This window comes from Salmo salar, chromosome ssa21 (assembly GCF_905237065.1).
Source record: "Salmo salar chromosome ssa21, Ssal_v3.1, whole genome shotgun sequence".
Taxonomy (NCBI): domain Eukaryota; kingdom Metazoa; phylum Chordata; class Actinopteri; order Salmoniformes; family Salmonidae; genus Salmo; species Salmo salar.
Genome location: NC_059462.1, coordinates 28,872,575 through 28,893,942, shown reverse-complemented (window position 1 = coordinate 28,893,942; position 21,368 = coordinate 28,872,575). Strand labels below are relative to the sequence as shown.

Genomic DNA, 21,368 nt, shown 5'->3' with positions numbered 1-21,368 from the left:
TCATATTTGATCTACAGTGTTTGCTTGTGTGTGTGTGTGTGTGTGTGTGTGTGTGTGTGTGTGTGTGTGTGTGTGTGTGTGTGTGCAAGTGTTTCTGATGACCTTGAGAAAAGCATCAAGCTCAGCTGATATGGAAGGGGGAGTAGAGTTTTGAGGGTCACTCTCACCCTGCCACACAAACACACACTGTAGCCTATATTGGATTCCTACACAGTGGCACTACTATCAATTGTGGAATAAGTTGTAATAGTTGAAGTCAGGTACTCAAAAAGGATCTCAAACATGCTAGCATTCAAGGCAATAGTGTTAAGTGTAATAGTCTTTGCAATGCAAACATGTTTAGGTAAAGTTTGACATTAGTAGTGGAGCTGTTCTATAGCCTGCCGCACAGTCTGCCTTTTGCAATTCACCTAGTACTGACAATGTTCCTGCTTGTGAAATTCCATAGCAGTTTCCACATTTGCCACTAGATGGGAGACAACTTCTCCTGGTGTAATGTCACCACGTGTACCTCAGGGGTTAAATTGGTCATTCGGAAGTGAGGAGCCCTATTTGGAGGGTTTAGTGTTGAGCCAGTGTTAAACATACATTAAGGTTGAACATAAGAGTTCATATTATGGCTAGGGTTGAATTGTGGTGTGGACATGAAGCTAGGGTTAGGGTTAGTGTTAGGACTTTTATCCTACTTTCTATCCTACTCCTCTTTGACCCTTAAGGTGCTGGATCTCGGCTTCACCTAGCTCTCCCTTTGACCCAAGGTGCAAGAGCCTGGAACCGGCTGTACCTCACCAGTTCCTCACAGATTTGTGTTAGGCCTTAAGCTGTTCACCTGAGAATGGTTTTACTGTATTACTGTACATAACCAGACAGGACCCTGTGTTGTCCAGGGAAAAGAGTTGAGGAAAGTTGCTGAACCTGTTCCCATGGTCACACCCCTGCCACTCTCCTTGGGTGGAGAACATGGTACATGACAGGTACAGCACTAATAAATCTGAGGTACTGTTTGATGTGGCTGAGAGCCAGCAAACGCGCACACAAGCACACACGCACACTCTGTGAGTCACTCTGGTATGAGTTTGAGGCCTTTTATGTGAACAATGACACAGGTTTACCATCAGCTTAGTCTGAATAATCAGGGGAGGGACCAGAGAGCACCACTGTATAGTAGCTCCACTACATGGAAGGGTTAGCTCTCTCACCCTGCACCACCACCACTATCTTCTATGTGCAAATTAAATATATCTACAGATATGCTAATGTTCAGTACAATACATGCATTCACAGTGTGCTCTATTCTCTCATCTCAAAGGGTCAGGTGTCTAATATTGGTGTGTCCAACAATCTGTTGGTGAGAATTGAGAGGTATAACAACACTGGAAGGTCATTTTTTTATTTCACCTTTATTTAACCAGGTAGGCTAGTTGAGAACAAGTTCTAATTTCCAAATGCGACCTGGCCAAGATAAAGCAAAGCAGTGTGACACAGACAACAACAGAGTTACACATGGAATAAACAATAAACAAGCCAATAACACAATAAACAAGTCAATGACACAGTAGAAAAAAAGAAAGTCTATATACAGTGTGTGCAAAAGGCATTAGGAGGTAGGCAATAAATAGGCCATAGTAGTGAAGAATCACAATTTAGCAGATTAACACTGGAGTGATACATGAGCAGATGATGATGTGCAAGTAGAGATACTGGTGTGCAAAGGAGCAGAAAAGTAAATAAAAACAGTATGGGGATGAGGTAGGTAGATTGGGTGGGCTATTTATAGATGGACAATGTACAGCTGCAGCGATCAGTTAGCTGCTCAGATAGCTGATGTTAAAGTTGGTGAGGGAAATATAAGTCTCCAGCTTCAGCGATTTTTGCAATTTCTTCCAGTCACTGGCAGCAGAGAACTGGAAGGAAAGGCGGCCAAATGAGGTGTTGGCTTTGGGGATGATCAGTGAGATATACCTGCTGGAACGTGTGCTATGGGTGGGTGTTGTTATGGTGACCAGTGAGCCGAGATAAGGAGGAGCTTTACCTAGCATTGACTTATAGATGACCTGGAGCCAGTGGGTCTGGCGACGAATAGGTAGCGAGGGCCGACTAGAGCATACAGGTCGCAGTGGTGGGTGGTATAAGGTGATTTGGTAACAAAACGGATGGCACTGTGATAGACTGCATCCAGTTTGCTGAGTAGAGTATTGGAAGCTATTTTGTAGATGACATCGCCGAAGTCGAGGATCGGTAGGATAGTCAGTTTTACTAGGGTAAGTTTGGTGGCGTGAGTGAAGGAGGCTTTGTTGTGAAATAGAAAGACAATTGTAGATTTGATTTTGGATTGGAGATGTTTAATATGAGTCTGGAAGGAGAGTTTACAGTCTAACCAGACACCTAGGTATTTATAGTTGTCCACATATTCTAGGTCAGAACCGTCCAAGGTGGTGATGCTAGTCGGGCGGGCGGATGCGGGCAGCGAACAGTTGAAAAGCATGCATTTGGTTTTACTAGCACTTAAGAGCAGTTGGAGGCCACGGAAGGAGTGTTGTATGGCGTTTGGAGGTTAGTTAGCACAGTGTCCAAGGAAGGGCCAGAAGTATACAGAATGGTGTCGTCTGCGTAGAGGTGGATCAGGGAATCACCCGCACAAAGAGCAACATCATTGATATATACAGAGAAAAGTCTGCCCAAGAATTGAACCCTGTGGTACCCCCATAGAGACTGCCAGAGGCCCTGACAATAGGCCCTCCGATTTGACACACTGAACTCTGTCTGCAAAGTAGTTGGTGCACCAGGCGAGGCAGTCATTAGAGAAACCAAGGCTATTGAGTCTGCTGATAATAATACGGTGATTGACAGAGTCGAAAGCCTTGGCCAGGTCGATGAAGACGGCTGCACAGTACTGTCTTTTATCGATGGCGGTTATGATATCGTTTAGTACCTTGAGCGTGGCTGACGTGCACCCGTGACCGGCTCAGACACCGGATTGCACAGCGGAGAAGGTACGGTGGGATTCGAAATGTTCAGTGATCTGATTATTAACTTGGCTTTCGAAGACTTTAGAAAGGCAGGGCAGGATAGATATAGGTCTATAGCAGTTTGGATCTAGTGTGTCACCCCCTTTGAAGAGGGGGATGACCGCTGTAGCTTTTCCATCTTTAGAGATCTCGGACGATACGAAAGAGGTTGAACAGGCTGGTAATAGGGGTTGCAACAATGGCGGCGGATAGTTTTAGAAAGAGAGGGTCCAGATCGTCTAGCCCAGATGATTTGTACGGTTCCAGGTTTTGCAGCTCTTTCATAACATCTGCTATCTGGATTTGGGTGAAGGAGAAGCTGGGGAGGCTCGGGCGAGTAGCTGCGGGGGGGGGGGGGGCTGTTGGCCGGGGTTGGAGTAGCCAGGAGGAAGGCATGGCCAGCCGTTATTGAAATTTTTGATTATCATGGATTTATCGGTGGTGACAGTGTTACCTAGCCTCAGTGCAGTGGGCAGCTCGGAGGTGCTCTTGTTCTCCATGGACTTTCCAGTGTCCCAAAACCTTTTGGAGTTAGAGCTACAGGATGCAAATTTCTGCTTGGAAAAGCTAGCCTTTGCTTTCCTGAATAACTGCGTGTATTGGTTCCTGCCTTCCCTGAACAGTTGCATATCGCGGGGACTATTCGATGCTATTGCAGTCCGCCACAGGATGTTTTTGTGCTGGTCAAGGGCAGTCAGGTCTGGAGTGAACCAAGGGCTATATCTGTTCTTAGTTCTGTATTTTTTTGAAAGGGGCATGCTGATCTAAGATGGTGAGGAAATTACTTTTAAAGAACGACCAGGCATCCTCGACTGACGGGATGAGGTCAATATCCTTCCAGGATACCCGGGCCAGGTCGATTAGAAAGGCCTGCTCGCAGAAGTGTTTTAGGGAGCATCTGACAGTGATGAGGGGTGGTCGTTTGACCGCGAACCCATAACAGATACAGGCAATGAGGCATTGATCGCTGAGACCCTGATTGAAAACAGCAGAGGTGTATTTGGAAGGCAAGTTGGTCAGGATAATGTCTATGAGGGTGCCCATGTTAACGGATTTAGGGTTGTACCTGGTGGGTTCCTTGATGATTTGTGTGAGATTGAGGGCATCTAGCTTAGATTGTAGGACTGCCGGGGTGTTAAGCATATCCCAGTTTAGGTCACCTAACAGAACGAACTCTGAAGCTAGATGGGGGGCGATCAATTCGCATATGGTGTCCAGGGCACAGCTGGGAGCGGAGGTGGATCGATAACAGGCGGCAACAGTGAGAGACTTATTTCTGGAGAGATTCATTTTTAAAATTAGAAGTTCGAACTGTTTGGGTATAGACCTGGAAAGTATGACAGAACTTTGCAGGCTATCTCTGCAGTAGATTGCAACTCCTCCCCCTTTGGCAGTTCTATCTTGACGGAAAATGTTGTAGTTGGGTATGGAAATCTCAGAATTTTTGGTGGCCTTCCTAAGCCAGGATTCAGACATGGCAAAGACATCAGGGTTGGCGGAGTGTGCTAAAGCAGTGAGTAAAACAAACTTAGGGAGGAGGCTTCTGATGTTAACATGCATGAAACCAAGGCTTTTTCAATCACAGAGTCAACAAATGAGGGTGCCTGGGGACACGCACGGCCTGGGTTTACCTCCACATCACCCGAGGAATGGAGGATGAGGGTATGGCTAAAGGCTATCAAAACTGGTCGTCTAGAGCGTTGGGGACTAAGAATAAAAGGAGCAGATTTCTGGGCGTGGTAGAATAGATTCAGGGCATAATGTGCAGACAGGGGTATGGTGGGGTGTGGGTACAGTGAGGTAAGCCCAGGCACTGAGTGATGATAAGAGAGGTTGCATCTCTGGACATGCTGGTTATAATGGGTGAGGTCACCGCATGTTTGGGAGGTGGGACAAAGGAGGTATCAGAGGTATGATGAGTGGAACTAGGGGCTCCATTGTAAACTAAAACAATGACAACTAACCTAAACAACAGTATACACGGCATATTGACATTTGAGAGAGACATAAAGCGAGGCATAAAGCAATCACAGGTGTTGATTGGGAGAGCTAGCTAAGACAACAACGGGTAAGACAACAACAGCTAATCAGCTAAGACAACAACAACAGGTAAAATGGCAATGAATGGGCAGAGAGGGTCGGTTAACTACACACAGAGCCTGAGTTCGAGGCTGGGGCCGACAGATAAACAAAAATAAACAGAATGGAGTACCGTGATTAATGGAGAGTCCAGCAGGCATCAGCTATGTAGCCAAGTGATCATAGGGTCCAGGGGACAGCAATAGATGGAACAGGGAAGCTGCGGAGTAGTCGCTACTACGCTAACACACGGGCGACACAGCGTTTAAAGTTAGCAGGCCGGGGCTAGTAGAAACGTCTGCTCCGACGTCCGACGGAGGCCGGTTGAAGGCACAGCGGATGGAGTATTCGTCGGCAGACCAGTCGTGGTTGTTTGGCGGGGCGCCGTGTCGACAAAGGATCCAAGCCAGATGGTGAAAGAGATATTGTAGTTGTAGCAATTACGGTTTGCTAGCCGGGAGATGCGCCTGGCTCACGGCTAACTGGTGCTAGCTTCGGGGCAGGGGCATTAGCCACTATAGCCACTCAGTAGCATTTGATACGTCTTACCCCAAGATGACTGGAGGGACAATTAAAAATGTAACACGCACAGGCAGGGTCAGAGGTTAACCGGAATAACTGGAGAGCTGGAGGAAGGACTATGTTATGAGAGCAGCAACACAGGAACCAATGTGTCATGGACCTCCTAATAGAGACTCACGTTACATAATCAGAGAAATGGATGCACCAACTCCGCATGCCCACAAACACGCAGTTAACCACATGGCTGCCATAGTCATTATGCGTAGTAGTCCTTTTTAAATGTGCTTGGTTTGTGTATGGGTCTGAGTGTATGGGTCTCTGCCCGCATGTGCGTGCATGCATAAGGGCTCTATTCAATCTGTATTGCTGAAGAGTTAGAGATTGCGCGACAGAAACTTACATTTCCGATTTTGACAACTGAGCCGACATATGCAGCATTTACCGTGAATGCAGTCTCCTCTAATGCAGGAACATTGCCTATAAATTTCAATCACGCTGTAACGCTGAACTTCAGCAATACGGATTGAATAGAACCCTAAGTATGGTGTTTGTGTGTATATGAAGTCATGCCTGGATGATGCTATTATTGTGCTCGCATAAACAGTAAACAGCTTTGAGGGTTGAGTGTCTGTGAGTCAGAGGTACCAACTATACAATCCCACATAGAATTATGCATGTCCTGTATCTGTGTACATATGTCTGTATGCGTGTTGAGACCTAACCTCCATTTACCAAACCCAATTTTTCCCGTGTCTCTGTCCTGTGTCCCTATTTCACAACGTCATTGCCTCACCACACACACCACAACCACCACCAATGTTATGCACACAGGAGGAACTATGTACATTGTCAAAACATCATTGGCTGTGGAATGTTATACCAAACAATACATGAAGAGGAAAATGACTAGCTAAGTGAGCTGAGCTTATGATAAGCCTCAATGACTGTCCACTGATTCCCATGTCCCTAATAGACTGCTCATTCCAACACCAATTCCAAAGAGAGGTAAATATTTTCTTTTGCCATTGAGGTCTTTTTTCTGTGGATTAATTTTAGGATCTGCTGAATCCCAGACACGACGCCCATAGTTTGGTCAGGAGTGTGTGGTATGAGTGGAATGCGTTGGTTGTGTGTTTGCGGTATATTCCACAGCGTTAGTTAATGCTTGGACCACATTCCCACCATGGTTGATTCCGGACTGTCACCCCCATGAGTGGGAATACCTGGGAAGTGTTTATGTTCTCATAACCATTGGTCAATGACTCACTCACTGGTGTATGACATTCTCAGTCACATAAGGAAGTTTACTGTACAGAGTACTGCATATCAAATTCATTATTTTTTATTTTTTATTATTCAAGTCACTGACTAACCAGGGAACACTGCTGATGTGATGTTCCCAGTGAATTTCCTCCTCAGTTTGGTGGGGAGTGGGCTCTGATGGGCTTTGACACACACATGTATTGTTAGGATGATGTGATGTTCCCAGTGAATTTCCTCCTCAGTTTGGTGGGGAGTGGGCTCTGATGGCTCTGCAGTTGAACCTCTGCTGAGTGACAGGCAGCAGGTAGAGCACCAACATCCATCCAGCTTTGTCGGTCTCTAACACATCATGGAAAGTGACTACTGTGTGAAAAAGTTAACCTTCACGCAAGAGATTTAGACAAGTTCAGAGGAGCTCTCTCTTATCCACGTCTGGCCCTGCTGTGACGTGATCGGTGTATTGTTGTCAGCACCAGACCTTGAGGCGATTCTCCTCAACCCTGTCATGAGCATCTTCATGTAGGCAGAACAGAACTCCGGAGCAAGACTGATAAGTGGTGTAATTGACTTCAACATACTGTAATGATTTCTTAAAACATTGTGTATTTATATTTAATATACTTGTAATATCGGCTACCTACATTTTTACCAACAAGAGTAACAGGAAAAAGAACGAACACTAATGTAATAAACAACAATAAACAAAGAGTGGCCTGATTGCCAGTAATTTTCCACCGAGGATGACGATATCATTGGTTTCTGCTGGGGAGGGGGAGAGGCAGATGACTGATCCCAACCAATGAGAGAAACGGTTACATCCTGTGGATTTCACTCACTTTGAGAACGTGAGACTGAGACACCGTTGACACAGAAGCAGCAGAGGGTCAAACACCACCCTGCAGGCAGCATGTACACAGTCAGATGAAACAGGGAGCTTAGTCAACCAAGAACAGGCATTCGTTAGGCTAGCTGAGAATATGAATAATAGTGTTGAAGCATGAACAGCTAAATATAAATACTTGTAGGAATATCACACAACCATTTGAAAATCATATTTTTGTGAATAGTCCAATAGGTGAGGTTGTGACTTGGTTTGGTCAACACCATGATGACAATGAGCTTCTATTACGTTGTCACCTGTCCCCTTTCAGAATCCCCGGAGCATTACTTTTATTAGCGAGGCAGTGTTCATGTGTATCATCCCCGTCGCAATTTCCTGTGTGGCTTCCATAGAAATTAAATAGGCTTGAAACGCATATGAGTGTGGGACAAAGGTGTTGATCATATGCACGGTGGTTGCTATGTGTTTGATGCAATTCCATCAACTCCGTTCCAGACATTATTATAAGCTGTCCTCCCCTCAGCAGCCTGCTCTGGTTCATTCATTGAGCCATGGAACATCACTCATACCGTAGGACTCCCTCATCAGGCCTTCCATTGACTGTGTATTCTATAATCATGTTTACAAAGTAAGAAGCAATTTGTTTGACGTCAGGAATGTCACTCTACTGTGGAAAAGTACAGAGGGAGAAGAGACAGGGGATTATGATAAAGATATGGAGGCGGGGAGAAAGCTGGCACTGTCCCTGTATATGAACTCAGTAACCAGGACCCTGTCCTTCAAAGATAATTGGTAAAAATCCAAATAACTTCACAGATCTTCATTGTAAAGGGTTTATACACTGTTTACTATGCTTGTTCAATGAACCATAAACAATTAATGAACATGCACCTGTGGAACGGTTAAGACACTAAAAGCTTACAGACGGTAGGCAATTAAGGTCACAGTTATGAAAATATAGGACACTAAAGAGGCCTTTCTACTGACTCTGAAATACACCAAAAGAAAGATGCCCAGGATCCCTGCTCATCTGCGTGAATGTGCCTTAGGCATGCTGCAAGGAGGCTGGAGGACTGCAGATGTGGCCAGGGCAATAAATTGCAATGTCCGTACTGTGAGACACCTAAGACAGCACTACAGGGAGACAGGACGGACGGCGGATCATCCTTGCAGTGGCAGACCACGTGTAACAACACCTGCCCAGGATCGGTACATCCGAACATCACACCTGCGGGACAGGTACAGGATGGCAACAACAACTGCCCGAGTTACACCAGGAACACACAATCCCTCCATCAGTGCTAAGACTGTCCTTAATAGGCTGAGAGAGGCTTGTAGGCCTGTTGTAAGGCAGGTCCTCACCAGACATCACCGGCAACAACGTCACCTATGGGCACAAACCCACCGTCGCTCGACAAGACAGGACTGGCAAAAAGTGCTCTTCACTGACGAGTCGCATTTATTGTCGAAGGAATGAGCGTTACACCGATGCCTGTACTCTGGAGCGGGATCGATTTGGAGGTGGAGGGTCCGTCGGGGTCTGGGGCGGTGTCACAGCATCATCGGACTGAGCTTGTTGTCATTGCAGGCAATCTCAAAGCTGTGCATTACAGGGAAGACATCCTCCTCCCTCATGTGGTACCCTTCCTGCAGGCTCATCCTGACATGACCCTCCAGCATGACAATGCCACCAGCCATACTGCTCGTTCTGTGCGTGATTTCCTGCAAGACAGGAATGTCAGTGTTCTGCCATGGCCAGCGAAGAGCCTGGATCTCAATCCTATTGAGTACGTCTGGGACCTGTTGGATCAGAGGGTGAGGGCTAGGGCCATTCCCCCCAGAAGTGTCCGGGAACTTGCAGGTGCCTTGGTGGAAGAGTGGGGTAACATCTTACAGCACTAACTGGCAAATCTGGTGCAGTCCATGAGGAGGAGATGCACTGCAGTACTTAATGCAGCTGGTGGCCACACCAGATACTGACTGTTACTTTTACCCCCCCACCCCCCCTTTGTTCAGGGAAACATTATTTAATTTCTGTTAGTCACATGTCTGTGGAACTTGTTCAGTTTATGTCTCAGTTGTTGAATCTTATTTTCATACAAATATTTACACACGTTAAGTTTGCTAAAAGTAAACCCAGTTGTCAGTGAGAGGACGTTTCTTTTTTTCCCCGTTTAGCTTCCGGTCTTATTTCTTGTGTTTTTTGGTGGGTTATACTATTTTGATATTGAAGACTGCACTGTTGGTTAGGGCTTGCAAGTTAACCATTTAACTGTACTTGTGAAAGATACAATTTGAAACTGGAGAGTTGATGTGAGACATTCCTGAGAAAATGATAATCTGTAAAGAAGGCTTGAATCATCCAATCCCCTCCAGCCTTGGAACAAATTAATAATAGGGTTACATAACCCGTCAGTCAGGTGCCAGAGGTACTAAGCTCAAGGGATTCATGGGAAACACTTAAAAGACAGACCCTATCCCCTCAGCCCTCAAATTAAGTGGACACATTTGATGACGTATCATGATGTCTGACGAGTATACATTTGCAGGGCGAAGGAGGAATGAATGATTGTTTTAAAATGGACCACCCTTGGCCAGAAATTCGTCAATTGTTCATCCCACGATGATTGTTTTCAGCCACCAGTAGCTTGTGGGTGCTTTATACGCTAATCAATTATGAGCGCATGTCCACTTATATTAATAATTTCTATATTTAATATACGTCTACTGTATGATAGCTAGCAAATTAATTAGATGACTAACGTTAGCCTGTCTAGCTTGAACTTCTGAAGGAAAATGTTTTTCTACAACTTCCAAAAGATATCGTAAATGTTTTGTTTTTTTGGTTAAGTGTTTGTGCCATCATGTGCATTAGTAGCACAATTTCTAACTTATTTGCATTCGTTTTTACTTACACATGTATGTTGACTTATCCATTGAGGTTAAGTTTTCGCTGACTTTTCTTTGCGGATGTACAATCGTCGCAAATTGAATTATGGGGAGTTTCAGGCCCCAGAGTGAACATAACTGTACACGCAAAGCCGACTAAAAACGAGGGCTGAGGGGCTTACGTTGCAAACATCCCTTGCTCGGCTTATCATTTGGACCACCCTCCAAGATAGCGACGAGGATTCCACCAAGGGCGTAAGGCAAGGGTAAGTGGACGAGGGTGTGTCTAAGTGTTTGGACCGTAGACAGTGATTTATGAACTTGTCATATGACAACCATGTTATTTTATACCCTTTACATTTAAAATAAATACATTTACTTATTTTCCACAGGAACTTTATTTGTAGACTTCTAACAATAAAACCCATAAAAATAACATCTCTGAAAAAGAAAACGTTTAAAGCTCTTTCGTCTCAATCCAGTTTTTCAAAAGTTAATCGAAAGATTAAATGCATAGAAATAGAACATACAAATTATTGCCAATATTGGTAACTCCCGTTCTATCAATAATATTTATATCCATTTACGCATATATGTATATATATATATATATATAAATAAATAAATAAATAAATAAATAAATATATATATACACATACACACACACACACACACACTGCTCAAAAAAATAAAGGGAACACTTAAACAACACAATGTAACTCCAAGTCAATTACACTTCTGTGAAATCAAACTGTCCACTTAGGAAGCAACACTGATTGACAATAAATTTCACATGCTGTTGTGCAAATGGAATAGAGAACAGGTGGAAATTATAGGCAATAAGCAATACACCCCCAATAAAGGAGTAGTTCTGCAGGATGTGACCACAGACCACTTCTCAGTTCCTATGCTTCCTGGCTGATGTTTTGGTCACTTTTGAATGCTGGAGGTGCTTTCACTCTAGTGGTAGCATGAGACGGAGTCTACAACCCACACAAGTGGCTCAGGTAGTGCAGCTCATTCAGGATGGCACATCAATGCGAGCTGTGGCAAGAAGGTTTGCTGTGTCTGTCAGCGTAGTGTCCAGAGCATGGAGGCGCTACCAGGAGACAGGCCAGTACATCAGGAGATGTGGAGGAGGCCATAGGAGGGCAACAACCCAGCAGCAGGACCGCTACCTCCGCCTTTGTGCAAGGAGGAGCAGGAGGAGCACTGCCAGAGCCCTGCAAAATGACCTCCAGCAGGCCACAAATGTGCATGTGTCTGCTCAAACGGTCAGAAACAGACTCCATGAGGGTGGTATGAGGGCCCGACGTCCACAGGTGGGGGTTGTGCTTACAGCCCAACACCGTGCAGGACGTTTGGCATTTGCCAGAGAACACCAAGATTGGCAAATTCGCCACTGGCGCCCTGTGCTCTTCACAGATGAAAGCAGGTTCACACTGAGCACGTGACAGATGTGACAGAGTCTGGAGACGCCGTGGAGAACGTTCTGCTGCCTGCAACATCCTCCAGCATGACCGGTTTGGTGGTGGGTCAGTCATGGTGTGGGGTGGCATTTCTTTGGGGGGCTGCACAGCCCTCCATGTGCTCGCCAGAGGTAGCCTGACTGCCATTAGGTACCGAGATGAGATCCTCAGACTCCTTGTGAGACCATATGCTGGTGCAGTTGGCCCTGGGTTCCTCCTAATGCAAGACAATGCTAGACCTCATGTGGCTGGAGTGTGTCAGCAGTTCCTGCAAGAGGAAGGCATTGATGCTATGGACTGGCCCGCCCGTTCCCCAGACCTGAATCCAATTGAGCACATCTGGGACATCATGTCTCGCTCCATCCACCAACGCCACGTTGCACCACAGACTGTCCAGGAGTTGGCGGATGCTTTAGTCCAGGTCTGGGAGGAGATCCCTCAGGAGACCATCCGCCACCTCATCAGGAGCATGCCCGGGCGTTGTAGGGAGGTCATACAGGCACGTGGAGGCCACACACACTACTGAGCCTAATTTTGACTTGTTTTAAGGACATTACATCAAAGTTGGATCAGCCTGTAGTGTGGTTTTCCACTTTAATTTTGAGTGACTCCAAATCCAGACCTCCATGGGTTGATAAATTGGATTTCCATTGATTATTTTTGTGTGATTTTGTTGTCAGCACATTCAACTATGTAAAGAAAAAAGTATTTAATAAGATTATTTCTTTCATTCAGATCTAGGATGTGTTATTTTAGTGTTCTCTTTATTTTTTTGAGTATATATATATATATGATAACACGGAACCCAAACTGGCTGCGCACGTGCGCCATCATGCATAAATGGATTTTGTCCCCCCACACCAAACGCGATCACGACACGCAGGTTAAAATATCAAACAAACTCTGAACCAATTATATTAATTTGGGGACAGGTCAAAAAGCATTAAACATTTATGGCAATTTAGCTAGCTAGCTTGCACTTGCTAGCTAATTAGTCCTATTTACCTGAAGGTCCTCTACTCCAATTAATCCATACATAAAACAGTCAACCGAATCGTTTCTAGTCATCTCTCATCCTTCCAGGCTTTTTCTTCTCTTGACTTTATATTGCGATTGGCAACTTTCATAAATTAGGTGCATTACCACCACTGACCTTGTTCGTCTTCAGTCACCCACGTGGGTATAACCAATGAGGAGATGGCGCGTGGGTACCTGCTTCTATAAACCAATGAGGAGATGGGAGAGGCAGGACTTGCAGCGCGATCTGTGTCAGAAATAGAACTGACTTCTATTTTAGCCCTTAGCAACGCAGACGCTCATTGGCGCGCGCGAGCAGTGTGGGTGCGATAATTCAATTTAGAAATCTATATTATTCATTTTGCGACGTGAGCGGTGTAGTCAGCCTGTAATCCTCCTTTTATCAGATTTGGAACAGGGATGGTTAGCGAAGCTTTAATTTTCAGCAAAACAACTACAGGTCTGAAATAGCATGTCTACTTTGCAAATTAATCTCCATTAGGTACCCTATTGAAGAGTTGCCACTATTTCACTACAAAACATTAGCCAATTAATAGCAAGGCTTAATAATAACCATAGCATTCACTGCTCAAATTGGCATTGTTTTGTCTTCTTGAAAAACAAAACATTTTCTTCAGCATTGAACACTAAGACACATTTGGTAAGAGGTTTCACTCAAATGCATGTTGCGTTTATTTTACCTTTATTTATCTAGGCAAGTCAGTTAAGGACAAATGATTATTTTCAATGACGGCCTAGGAACAGTGGGTTAACTGCCTTGTTCAGGAGCAGAACGACAGATTTTTACCATGTCAGCTTATATTGTTGTTCAGTATAAATAAAGGGCAAACAAAAGACCCACAAAAAACAGGGCTTGGTTTTAGTGTTTTGCCACTAAGTTACCAAAATAGCTTACTGAACAAATGTCATGACATTAACTGTGGAAGATACAACATTCAGACAAACAGTTAGAAATGTCAAATATTAACCTAATCATAAACATATGACAAACTATGAGCATTGATACTGTATGTTCAATTCCTTGCAATGCTACAATAAGTGTATAATAAAAAGTCGAGTTTTTCATGTTGACAAACTGTTATATGTCGTGTCTTTGGCTATGCCGGATTAAGTGATGACATGCTATTCTATAAAATCCTTTCTCTGTAATTAATATTACCTAATTAACCTAATCATGTAAATGTAATTAACTAGAAAGTCGGGGCACCACGAAGAATGTTTATAGAGCTGTTATCTTCCGAATAAACTCTTAAAGACCTAGTATTATTTTACATCAATAGCAGTCAATATTAATCATCACCTTATTTCAGTCTCATCTGAAAGTTGTAAATTCTTGGTTATCTTCACGAACCCTGGCTAACAAGTTGAATCAGCAATACAAAATTGGGTTTAATTATTTATTTACTAAATACCTAACTAATCACACAGAATTACATATACACAGAATGCAAATTATGTCATACAGAAAACATCCCTGGTGGACGGAACCTGTATGTCGGCTGGTTACACAAAGAGAGGGGGTTGGGCTTGAATGAAAGAGCGGGAAGACTGAGGAACAAAGGGAGAAGCTATGCTATCGTAAATACAGTATCTTATGCATTCTAAATTACCGCCCATTTGGAAAAGGGAAATGCAATAAATATTTAGTCTGAGCTGCGCTTTGGTAGGTTGGTCGTAGATGCTGGTCGTGTTGCCCAACAGATTTTGCTGTTCTCGGAAGAATGTCTCTGGTGGTAAGGTGGATACGTTGTAGTATCTTCGTTGTGTGTTAGACTGGATATGTCACCCGTCCTTTCCTAGCCCACGTTTACAACTGCTGTTGCTAACTCAACGGCTAGGATATCTCACGTCTTTAGTGAAGAGTTCAAAGTCTATACCATTCACAACCAAAGCTCACGCTGAGGTTGGCTTAGTTCTGTAGTTGACATGTTAGTCCTTTTTAACGTATGGACCGTCGTCCTATCGTCCTCGGAACAGAAGGTTACAGTTTCGTCAAGGGCTTATATAGTGGAGGGAGAGAAAGGTGTGTTTCATAGTTTATAACCCATGTCTCTTCACAGGGGCGGGCCACTGATTGAGCAGGGCTCTAACCTTATGAAAACCCAATTCTCTCATTTGGAAGCTAAAATTACATTTCATCTTTTCACAAATAGATTCATATTCAAACATTTAAATTGCACAACAATTCCATGTGAATCTGATAACTAGAATGTGTAGACTTTCCCAGATACAGTTTATGTCATCCTGTCATAATGTCTCAGATGACAACCGAACTGACATCATATTCATTAAGTACCAACGCATATTTTCAACTGGTTCTATTATCGAAATATGGTTCCTTTCCCCCCACTTGTTTGATGTTCCCAGACGCTCTATGTGTAACAAAGGCTATTCAAGAGTCCTTCAGTAGTCAGAGAGAGAGGGAAGGGAGAAAGGCATTTATGAGGGGGCATAAACTTTACCCACAGGCCAACGTCATGACACATACATACATCTTTATACTTAACAGCATTTTTTTTTTTTTACACATTCTACAGCAACTCACCTGGGTATTCTTAAGAATTGGAAACATCCGAAAATAAAAAGTAATAGGACAAACATTAAAACTAAATAATTTGGTAAAAATTCTAAGCATTTGCAATCACCATATCAACAATGTATAATGCTAATAGGAAGGGAAAACAGTTATGATAGTTTTAGTCTCCATCGATGGTAGAGGGTGATGGCGTTAGTGTAACTTTGAGGTAATCGCTGCATAACAAAAAGGCCTTAAAATGGTTTCTTAACTTTCTCGATAGAAAAGCAGGTGGAATAACACAGCAGCACACTATAAACAAGGAATTCACCCATCTTAACCACTTGTGCTGATAAGGATATAGTAACATAGCAGTACATGGAAAATCTGAACACACTATTCGTATACCGTACATTTTCAGAGTACATAGACATTCAGATATATATGGGTGTGCTATAGCTAACATCACTACAAAGTCAATGGTCCCAATAACACTTTTAGCACAGAAACAACTGTTCCTCAAGGAAATATAAAAAGTGAATATAAATAATGCTAATGTCACCAAACACATTCAAATAGAATACCACAATTCTATAAATCACAATAGATATGTCAGTCACATTAACAATAAGCACTTTACAAAAATGACAAGTACAGGATAGAGTTGAAGTGGTTCAGAGTTTGAGACAAGACAGAAGATTCAATTGTTTCAAAATAATGATTTCAAAAAGCTCAGTGAATCCTTGTTAGGAAGCTGCACTGTAAATATTACAAACTTCAGATTCATAAAATATTAGAAAATTGTAACTTCCCTTGAAACAATCCCCAACAACACCTCCTTTGGCCCAGTCTATAGAGAGAAGTAGACAAATAGGAATATTCCCAATGAGCAGACGAGAAACAGGCCACAGTTGAGCAGCAGTTTGGTTCTGGGTGGCTCGTACAGCATCTCCATAACGGCTCTCTCGTCCTCCGCTGTCCTTTTGGGATGGGCATCATATGCCGCTTCCTTAAACCCACAGAACCACTCCAACAGCTGCATGCACCTCCCACCCTCCTCATCCCCACAACCTTCCTCTGCATGCACTAGCCCTGGGTGCCCGTTATCAAACTGGATGGTGGGCGTTGCTAGTGTCATTTCCGGGGTTGTCTCGCCGCTGGGAGTCGCGGGGTCGAAGTCAGAAGGCGGAGCTAGCAGCTTGACGTCCTCCCCATCTAGACACCTAGCATTGCAGATGTCTGGGGGAAGATCCTTATAGAGGCCTCCATTCCCATTCAACTGCAAAGGGCTCTTATCCGTCAGCTTGTACATCTCCTCACGGTCTTTGAGGAGAAGCTTCCCCATGTTACGCAGGCCCCATAATGTGGTGGTGCGGATCTGCTCCTTATCTGGAGGAGGGTTGCAGAGACTGACAACCACAGCCACCAGTCCAGACACCCAGAACAGCCCAGCAGCCACATACATGTAGTGGACATGTGTGATGAAGAAAGGCCTGTCGTCTGGCTGGTCACAGGGAGGCTCTCGGTAAATAAACGCCAAGATAAGCCGGGTGGTACCCAGCGCAAACCCGGTCATACCGCCCCAGAATGCACCCCTTTCGTTGCAGCGCTTCCAGAAGACGCCCAGCAGGAAGAGGGCGGCAATGGGCGGGGTTAGGTATCCGGCTACTTCCTGTATGTACAGGTACATCTGGCCGCCCTGCATCTCGATGATGACAGGGACCCACGCGATGCTGATAACCACCATGAACACCACGAACAGCCGGCCCACCAACAACAGCTCTTTATGGGATGCGCCACGCCTAGCACTCTGGTAGATGTCCAGGGTGAAGATGGTGCTAGCACTGTTAAAGATGGAGTCCAGATCACTCATGAGAGCCGCAATCATCACAGCCATCATCAGCCCTCGCAGTCCCACAGGCATCACTGCCATGACCAGCCGCGGGTATGCGATATTGGAGCACCCCGCCTTAGAGCCACACACAGCCAGGCAGTGCTCTGGCCCAATGCAGGCAATCTCATCTGCAAACAAGATCCGGGATATCATCCCGGGGATAACAATAATAAACATGGGCAGGACCTTCAGGAAGCCAGCCATCAGTGTGGAGCCCTTGGCATGGGCGAGGTTCTTAGCAGCCAGCACTCTCTGGACGATGACCTGGTCAGCACACCAGTACCAGATGGAAGCTGGGGTTTGACCTAAGAGGAAGCCAGGCCAGGGGATGTCCTCGTCCAGCGGGCCCCGGAGGATCCTCAGGGAGTCTGGCTTGGGCTCAATGCGGCAGGAGGGTGAGTGGGTGAAGTTCCCACTGGCCAGGATAGCTGTTACATTTGGGACAGCTAGCATGTACTTGGTCCGAACCCCTTCAAGACCACCAACCTTGATCAGGCTGATGATGGTCAGGCTGAGAGCTCCACCAATCATCAGCACGGCCTGGAGGGTGTCTGTGTACATGACTGCAACCAGGCCGCCGGTGACCGTAAGCAATGCGGTCATACTAATGAGCAGAATGATGGATAGGTAGAGATTCCAGCCCAGTGACTCCTGGATGAAAAGCGCCCCAGCGTACAAGTCCACAGAGATCTTGGTGAAGATGTAGAGAAGCACAGAAAGGGAAGCAAAGTACACCTTTAGCCTACTGCCCCCGTAGCGTTTGGACAGGTACTCTGGCATGGTGTACACACCAGAGTGGATATACACAGGTATGAAGACCCAGCCCAGCAGCTGCAGCAGGAGAAGAGCGTTAAACTCCCATGCTCCCACAGCAAAGCCGCTGGCTGCTCCCGACCCAGCCAGGCCTATGAAGTGTTCACTGCCGATGTTGCTGACAAACAGGGACGCTCCGATCACCACCCACGTCATGGAGCGTCCCGCAAGGAAGTATCCGCTCACCGTGCTGCGGTTGGCCTTCCACATGGCAAAGAACCCGATGCTCAGCACCAGGATGAAGTACAGCACCACCACAGCAATGTCTGCTGCCTCCATGACAGCTGTACCCATCTTCATTGTGAGTGCTAAACGGAACCACTGGTTCAAAACGGCTGAAAAACTCCCTTGAACCCTGCAAAAGTCAAAGCCAAGTTTTAACGTAACAGATGGGCAATAAAAATTCTCTATCCTTTGGTTTGCTGTCTGGATGGAAGCTGTAGTATCCACCGTCAGGTCAAATTCACTAGGGGTGTCTGCATTTGCAGGTGTAATCCACCTGCACTGAAAACACTAGTTTTAAGGGAGGATGCAGCAGGCCTCTGGTCTAGTATAGCCTAGAGTTTACATTCCTGCAAGACAGCAAAGACAAAGACAAACACCTGATTAGAGCCTGTGTCGGATGGGAACCAAGAAAGGTGACACACATTCTAAAATTGATTAAATTGTCCCCCCCTCTCAATCTACACACAATACTCCATAATGACAAAGCAAAAACATGTTTAGACGTTCTTGCAAATGTATTAAAAATAAACTTTAATCACATTTACATAAGTATTAAGATACAACAAAGTACTGAGTAAAGTATCATCTTTGGCAGTGATTACAGCCTTGGGTATGACACTATAAGCTTGGCACCCCTGTATTTGGGGAGATCCTCTCAAGTTCCGTTGGCTGTGCATCGACGCTCCCCATACAACCCATTTACACGTATTGATTTGGACCTTCTATAGACAGGTGTGCGCCTTTCCAAATCATGTCCAATCAATTGAATTTACCACAGATGTACTCAAGTCAAGTTGTAGAAACATCTCAAGGATGATCAATGGAAACAGGATGCACCTGAGCTCAATTTTGAGTCTCATAGCAAAGGGTCTGAATACTTATGTAAATGTGATATTTCAGTTGTTAATTGAATACATTTGCAAAAACTTAAACAAAAAAATCTGTTTTACTGTCATTATGGGGTATTGTATGACGATTGACGAGGAAAAATAACAATTTAATTACATTTTAGAATAAGGCTGTATCGTAACAAAATGTGGGGGAAAGTCGGGGGGTCTGAATACTTTCCGAAATGGACACACGCAACATTTCTGAGAAACCGGTCATCAAAACAGAGCTTGATCAGATGCCTTTATTCACACTCAAACTGGGCATGGTAACAGATTTAAATACAGTATTTACAGTAACTTTCTCTAGCCCTCACTCCAATCTCTTAAATAGTGGCTAAACCTAAAAGAGAAAGAGCCATGTCCATCTCAGAGCTTCAAACCAAAAAGTCTAGCAGCTCAGTCCATGTGAAGAAATCAAAAATGGCTACGTAGCCTAGTGTTTAAATTCATTCATGTATTACATACGCATTATGATTAAATCATCAGCCCCCAACCAAGTCATTATCCCAGAGACAAGCATAGCTAATTATTTAATAGACAATACGATCTTGTCACCCTCAGCATCATCGTCTACAGCTAGTGCTGACCGATTAACCAATTTTGGGTTTTGTTGCTGCAATATTGTTTGTCGTTATTAAAACAGCTAATTGACCAACGTCGATTCAATTACTTGAAATACATTTTATTTATTTTTTGAGAGCCGAACGTGCCGTTCCTCAAATAATAAACGAGAAATCAAGTCAAGAACTAAGTGAGACGCTGGGCTGAAGGGTGTTGTAGTTTTCATTAAGCAAATGTTCCACCTAGTTCAGCCCTGAAACGTGGTATTTAACTACAACGACCATAATCCGTTGCGCTAGTTTTCGTCGTAGCTCAGAGAGGAAGAGGTTTCACTCTTGTCAATATCTGTCCAAAATAAGCACAATGCATTTCTATGGCCTTATTTTGGACCTAAACTTGTCTTCCCGCCTTTGGGACGGCTCCCATTGTTAAGGCATAGACATGAGCATCTTGTCATTATATACAGATCTACGCCTGCTATGTTAAAGGCCGCATGAGAGAATAATATGCACAACGACGAGGGACAAAGACAACTCGTGGAAGTTGGCCTAATCTACTTTTAAGAAATGGTATCAACATGATACTGGTATGAGATATGAGGATCAGTGCAATGTAGTCAAAGTATTATCACGACATGTTGCACGCTACACAACATCGGCGGAATATTCTAGAAAAAGAGCACGCGCATCTTCCGCATTGCCAAGGAGGGTATATCTAATTGAGGTAGGCTATATATGTAGTCTCGTCGTAGTTTGAGTAAAACAAGTGGTTGAATTCGTCAAATATAATAGGACCCTGACCTAGTAGCCTACATTCAATTAATTTACATCCGATGCACAATAGTAAATTAAGCGCTCGATCTGCTTTTTACATTTTCTCCATCACCATCTTTTGTCCCTTCTGCATTTCTAGCGTCAGTTACATTATCTAGGCTACCATTTAAAACGGGCGGCCATCACAAAAATACACACTCACCATTGCAATTACAATACTCCGCTATATTGTAGCTAATGTAGGCTACATCAAACCACAAGTTCAGGATGCGACTGTCTGAGCCTGCTTTTCTGGCGACAGTATGTATGTGTCTCTTCCTACGTCAGTTCTTCCGATGTAGAGGTAGTTCGTGTCCTCTGTTTCAGAGCAATTCGTTTTAATACATAAGGTAGCTGCACTTTATAAGCATCGACTCTGCTTCTTCCCCATTGCCACGCCCTTCATGTGTAATACCAGAGAGGAAGCGGAAGAGAGAGGCCCAACTCGGCGGAAAATCTTCTTTTTTTTCGGCCACCAAGCAAGGTTTTGTATGTAGCTCAATGAGAGTGTCGAATTTGGTCAACAACAAAAAAGTAAATGGCTTATTT

General features: G+C 44.4%; 1 protein-coding gene across 2 annotated transcripts; it reads right to left on the bottom strand.

Annotated features, from left to right (window-relative positions):
* Positions 1-15,526: 15,526 nt before the first annotated feature.
* Positions 15,527-21,243, bottom strand: LOC106582107 (sodium/myo-inositol cotransporter). 2 transcript variants are annotated; one of them, XM_014164854.2, is made up of 2 exons: positions 20,983-21,243; positions 15,527-18,686 (listed from the first exon to the last, which is right to left on the bottom strand). In XM_014164854.2, exon 2 carries the CDS (start codon positions 18,629-18,631, stop codon positions 16,475-16,477), a length of 2,157 nt encoding a protein of 718 aa, XP_014020329.1. In that variant the 5' UTR covers positions 18,632-18,686; positions 20,983-21,243; the 3' UTR covers positions 15,527-16,474. The 2 variants fall into 2 exon arrangements, with proteins under 2 accessions (XP_014020329.1, XP_014020328.1); XM_014164853.2 differs by having other exon boundaries at positions 15,527-18,903; positions 20,983-21,238.
* Positions 21,244-21,368: the final 125 nt, after the last annotated feature.